This window comes from Salmo salar, chromosome ssa07 (assembly GCF_905237065.1).
Source record: "Salmo salar chromosome ssa07, Ssal_v3.1, whole genome shotgun sequence".
Classification (NCBI taxonomy): domain Eukaryota; kingdom Metazoa; phylum Chordata; class Actinopteri; order Salmoniformes; family Salmonidae; genus Salmo; species Salmo salar.
This window is the reverse complement of record NC_059448.1, coordinates 62,977,354-62,983,531: the sequence shown is the minus strand read 5'-3', so window position 1 is coordinate 62,983,531 and position 6,178 is coordinate 62,977,354. Positions and strand designations below refer to the sequence as shown.

Sequence of the window (6,178 nt, the reverse complement as noted above, 5' to 3'; positions counted from 1 at the left end):
GTAGAAACTGATCTAAAATAGTGCACTATTCCCAAACAGAGCCCTGTAGAAACTGGTCTAAAGTAATCCACTATTCCCAAACAGAGCCCTGTAGAAACTGATCTAAAGTAGTCCACTATATATGGAATAGGGCCCTGGTCTAAAGTAATCCACTATTCCCAAACAGAGCCCTGTAGAAACTGATCTAAAGTAGTCCACTATTCCCAAACAGAGCCCTGTAGAAACTGGTCTAAAGTAATCCACTATTCCCAAACAGAGCCCTGTAGAAACTGATCTAAAGTAGTCCACTATATATGGAATAGGGCCCTGGTCTAAAGTAATCCACTATTCCCAAACAGAGCCCTGTAGAAACTGGTCTAAGGTAGTCCACTATTCCCAAACAGAGCCCTGTAGAAACTGGTCTAAGGTAGTCCACTATTCCCAAACAGAGCCCTGTAGAAACTGGTCTAAGGTAGTCCACTATTCCCAAACAGAGCCCTGTAGAAACTGGTCTAAGGTAGTCCACTATTCCCAAACAGAGCCCTGTACAAACTGGTCTAAGGTGCTCCACTATATATGGAATAGGGTGCCGTTTCGGACGTATGCTCTGTATCCGACAGAGTTGCAGAGTCAGAGTGAGATCAATGGTATAGCCTGACTTAGCAGCATTATATACAGTAGAATTGTCCCCACCGGCCTACACAGCGGAATAGTCCCGACCCGTCTACACAGCGGAATAGTCCCGACCCATCTATACAGCGGAATAGTCCCGACCGGTCTACACAGTAGAATAGTCCCCACCCGCCTGCACAGTAGAATAGTCCCGACCCGTCTACACAGAGGAATAGTCCCGACCCGTCTACACAGCGGAATAGTCCCGACCCATCTACACAGTGGAATAGTCCCCACCTGTCTACACAGCGGAATAGTCCCGACCCGTCTACACAGTAGAATAGTCCCGACCCGTCTACACAGTGGAATAGTCCCCACCCGTCTACACAGCGGAATAGTCCCCACCCGTCTACACAGCGGAATAGTCCCGACCCGTCTACACAGCGGAATAGTCCCGACCCGTCTACACATTGGAATAGGCCCCACCCGTCTACACAGCGGAATAGTCCCGACCCGTCTACACAGAGGAATAGTCCCGACCCGTCTACACAGCAGAAATAGTAAATTTACTCTCTCTCTCTGTCATGAATCCTTAGATCCCCTCTGTAGGCTACTCACAGGGCAGTATGTTGTTGTAGCGGTTCTTGCCCCTGTTCTCTGGTAGACGGGCTGCATCCAGAGGCTGGTTACGACCCACATCCTTCAGATCCTGAGGGGGAATAGAAATAATGAATGATTTAGTGAAGCAGCTCCATGGGCTAGAATCCTTGTAAATAAAGCACAGGAGTTTAGAAAGAATTGATTTATTAACTAATACTTCAAAGTTTAAAAACTACTTATAAATATTTTTTGTAGATAAGGGGATCTCTTATCAGATAATCATTTCTGAAGTTTTTTTTACCTCAAACTCTTCTGACAGAAGGTAGTTGGAGTCTGCCTGTAGTTTAGTGAGGTGGGATTCAAAGTGGGCTGCTTTGACTGGGCTGAGGAGAGACAGACATCTTAGAGAAATGATTTATGAGACTTTAAATGTAAATGTAAAAACATTTATGGTACAGGATTTATTGTGATTTCTTTAGGGCAGATAATAGGACTTGTAATATTACTTGTCCATCCTATTTAATCCAGGATTTATAGAGACAGAAGATAATATGGATGATGTAGTAGACGCACCTTGAGACGCGTCGGTTGCTGAAATAAAGAGCAGTAGAGTGTAAGATCAGACGGCTGTGTTCCCGTTAAACACATTTCCCTTTATCTTGTTACACACTCCATTTTGTTTCGGCGACTAAGAGATTCAGAGTGCCCTTTCTCCTCACACATTAATCTTGTTACTTCCTCACAGACCTACGCCACTCTGCTGAAATGACCTTTAAATTACATTTACTCGTTTATTTTAATTTAACCTTTATTGAACCAGGTTGGCCCATGGAGGGCCGAAGACCTCTTTCACAAGAGAGACCTGAACATGCAATTACATTGTTTACAACAACCCTAGAAGGTTCATGAAATTACACAGACTGTCTGTTGGTGGTGGACCTATGTTTAGATACTGAGTGTTTGGTGCAGAGACAGTGTGTTGAGGTAGACAGGAGTTCACTGTGTTGTCCATCCCCTCTTAGTAGTGACTGACAACCCAGGGATCAATTATGATAGTCCCTCCCCTGTGTCAAGGCCTGCTGACTGATGAGTGACAACCCAGGGATCAATGATGGTAGTCCCTCCCCTGTGTCAAGGCCTGCTGACTGATGAGTGACAACCCAGGGATCAATGATGGTAGTCCCTCCCCTGTGTCAAGGCCTGCTGGTTGGTGAGTGAAAACCCAGGGATCAATGATGGTTGTTCACCAACAGAACAGAGTGGTTTAAACCACTTCCTGTTATCGATCTGGAACAACGTAGTGGATGATTGCATCCATTATTTCAGCACAAACACACACGCATGCACACATGAGCGCACGTACACACACACACATCTATTTTTAGAGACAGGGAGAATGACGTCTCTCTCTGTCCCTTCACTCATACTGATTAAGGTTCCCTGCGAGTGAGTGTGACGATGGACAGAAAAAAATTGGATGGCATCAGAGGAGAAGAGACAAGAGGAGAGACAGAGGAGGGAAGGGGAGAGCAGAGGAGAGAGAGAAGGATGGAGAGAGGGAAGGATGGAGGGAGGGAAGGATGGAGAGAGGGAAGGATTGAGAGATGGGAGGATGGAGAGATGGAAGGATGGAGAGATGGAAGGATGGAGAGAGGGAAGGATGGAGAGAGGGAAGGATGGAGAGAGAAGGATGGAGAGAGGGAAGGATGGAGAGATGGAAGGATGGAGAGATGGAAGGATGGATTTAGGGAAGGATGGAGAGATGGCCTCAGTCTATCATTACATGTCAAATCAATGAACTGCTAGTCCTTCTCTCTGCTCTGATCCCCATGTCAATCACTGGTTTTAAGTCATGTATATTTCAGCAGTGCTCTCTTTGTGATCTCTTTTCTCTGTCAGTCACTAGTTGGAAGGACTAGGAGGGAGGCAGTGACTCCAGTATTTGCTTGTCACTCAGTAAGTCTCAAGTAATGTCTTTCCTATAATCTTCACTACAGTGCAATTACACATGAAGACACGTTTGTCTCTATGTGCTTCTAAACTCAAGGAGCGTACAGTTGTAATGAACAACTCTTTATGATTCAGACGTTGAAATCAGACATTCAAATCAGATGTTGAAATCGGACATTAAAATCAGAAGTTGAAATTAGATATTAAAATCATCTTTATAAAAGTGTCCTCAGCAGGGATATAAAGAGACACTGAATCTGCAGCCTGATCTCCTCTGTCAGACCATTCCACTGTGCCATGCCAGAGGATCTCAGGCTGTGTCCTGGCTCATAGGGAGATGAATGGTCCACAGTGCCCTGCCAGAGGATCTCAGGCTGTGTCCTGGCTCATAGGGAGATGAATGGTCCACAGTGCCCTGCCAGAGGATCTCAAGCTGTGTCCTGGCTCATAGGGAGATGAATGGTCCACAGTGCCCTGCCAGAGGATCTCAGGCTGTGTCCTGGCTCATAGGGAGATGAATGGTCCACAGTGCCCTGCCAGAGGATCTCAGGCTGTGTCCTGGCTCATAGGGAGATGAATGGTCCACGGTGCCCTGCCAGAGGATCTGAAGCTGTGTCCTGGCTCATAGGGAGATGAATGGTCAACAGTGCCCTGCCAGAGGATCTCAGGCTGTGTCCTGGCTCATAGGGAGATGAATGGTCCACAGTGCCATGCCAGAGGATCTCAGGCTGTGTCCTGGCTCATAGGGAGATGAATGGTCCACAGTGCCCTGCCAGAGGATCTCAGGCTGTGTCCTGGCTCATAGGGAGATGGATGATCAGAGATATAGGCTGGGAATAAACCAAACCTAGCCTTAAACGTGATTAATACAAGGTTACTATCTATTCTAAAAGTGACTGGTAGCTAGTTTAGAGAAACTAGATGAGGTGTGATATGGTTACATTTCCTGGTGCCTGTTAAAAGCCGAGCTGCAGCGGTTTGAACTAACTGGAGTGATTTGGGACTGGCACATGTACACAGCGAGTTATAGTTATCTAGGCATGAGGCAATACACGCATGTAGAAGTTTCTCCAAATCAGTGGCTGACATAAAAGACTTGACATTAGCTATATCTCTTAAATGATAAAAGCAGGACTGGACAGCCTTTCTTACATGTAGCTCGAGGTTTAGGTCAGGGTTACCTTTATTTAACTAGGCAAGTCAGTCAAGAACAAATTCTTATTTTCAATGACAGCCTAGGAACAGTGGGTTAACTTCAGAGGCAGAACGACAGATTTGTACGTTGTCAGCTTGGGGATTCGAACTTGCAACCTTTCGGTTACTAGCCCAACGCTCTAAGCACTAGGCTACCCTGCCGCCCCGAAAGCCTACGGTTTTACATTTGTTGACAAATGGTTACCTACAAGGTTATCTACAACCAAGGTTATCTACAATCTGAGTTCTAGCAAGGTGGGGGTCAAATTCAACAACATCAAATTTTTTATCATTGAGCTGGAGAAAATGGTCAGACATCCAACATCTGATGTCAGCAAGACACTTGTGAAGGGTAGCTACGCTAGCTTGGTCACTGGTGAAGGGTAACTATGCTAGCTTGGTCATTGGTGAAGGGTAGCTACGCTAGCTTGGTCACTGGTGAAGGGTAGCTACGATAGCTTGGTCATTGGTGAAGGGTAGCTATGCTAGCTTGATCACTGGTGAAGGGTAACTATGCTAGCTTGGTCATTGGTGAAGGGTAGCTACACTAGCTTGGTCACTGGTGAAGGGTAGCTACGATAGCTTGGTCATTGGTGAAGGGTAGCTATGCTAGCTTGATCACTGGTGAAGGGTAGCTACGCTAGCTTAGTCACTGGTGAAGGGTAGCTATGATAGCTTAGTCACTGGTGAAGGGTAGCTATGCTAGCTTGATCACTGGTGAAGGGTAGCTACGCTAGCTTGGTCACTGGTGAAGGGTAGCTACGCTAGCTTGGTCATTGTGAAGGGTAGCTACGCTAGCTTGATCACTGGTGAAGGGTAGTGTAATAAAGATAATCTAACGTTTTACCTAATGATATATAAGGAGGGCATTTGCACAACATGTTTCACAACAGCACACAACAAAATTCCAGAGACATATTGAGCGACCAACTGATACCAATCACGACCACACCCAGAGACAGATGGCTGACTTAAGCCCTAGCCACACGAACTGACCACTGGTGTAAAGAACAACATTCCATGAATATCGCAAGCACCCAGACACGAATTACCAGAAATACACACACACACACACACACACACACACTTAGGTGTGTTGGACTCCGAGGACAAAGGACACTGCCAAGGGCCAATGGGAAGTCGACACCACCTGGAGAGTGGACCGTCCCTCCACTCATCGACCAGTCAGGAGAGCGGACCTACTAGACTCAACGTCAACACACTGTTATTTCATTGTATAAATTGGATGTACACTATGTTTCGGGGCTCTCTTCTGCTAGTTCCCTATGAGCTAAACGAAGGAGTCCGTGCACGCTTTGCCAAATATCTTTGTCTCATAATAAACTGCCTTACTATAAACTGAATCACCCGGTCCAGCGTCTTGACTTGTCTCCTTCTCAAATAACTAATCATCAACAGAATTGGTAGCAGAGGATGGTTTCAAACTCCTGAATTCGGTCCATTAATGGTTGATGTGAGAGGAGACAAGTCCGGGACAATCTCGTAAGGACGGGTGACCTGTTCGCAGGAGACATCGGCGATTCTGCCCGCCCCAGGAAACTGATCAACAAGCTCGACTAAATAAGGTAAGCAGAGCCTGTTAAAACAAAATCTGCATATTGTATTATAGTCTCATCCAAATTCTGATCAGTAGTACTGGGCGTGAGTATGAATTGTTGTCGAAATTGTAATAACTATAATTAAATGTTAAGGCCGAACACAAAGATATTTGACTGAATAGATTTTATGTTAGTTAAGTCCTGTGTGGACCCGTCCTGTGTGGACCCGTCCTGTGTGGACCCGTCCTGTGTGGACCCGGCCTGTGTGGCCCATCATTGATAGA

The 6,178-nt window shown here is 46.0% G+C and overlaps 1 protein-coding gene across 1 annotated transcript in view; it reads right to left on the bottom strand.

Annotated features, from left to right (window-relative positions):
- The window catches only part of LOC106576617 (receptor-type tyrosine-protein phosphatase beta), a 135,592-nt gene that overhangs the window by 17,183 nt on the left and 112,231 nt on the right, over positions 1-6,178 (bottom strand). Inside the window, exons 18-20 of the mRNA XM_045722529.1 lie at positions 1,765-1,782; positions 1,493-1,574; positions 1,210-1,300 (exon numbers count right to left, since the gene is read on the bottom strand). Coding sequence (XP_045578485.1) covers positions 1,210-1,300; positions 1,493-1,574; positions 1,765-1,782 — 191 coding nt within the window. The remainder of the gene's footprint in view (positions 1-1,209; positions 1,301-1,492; positions 1,575-1,764; positions 1,783-6,178) is intronic.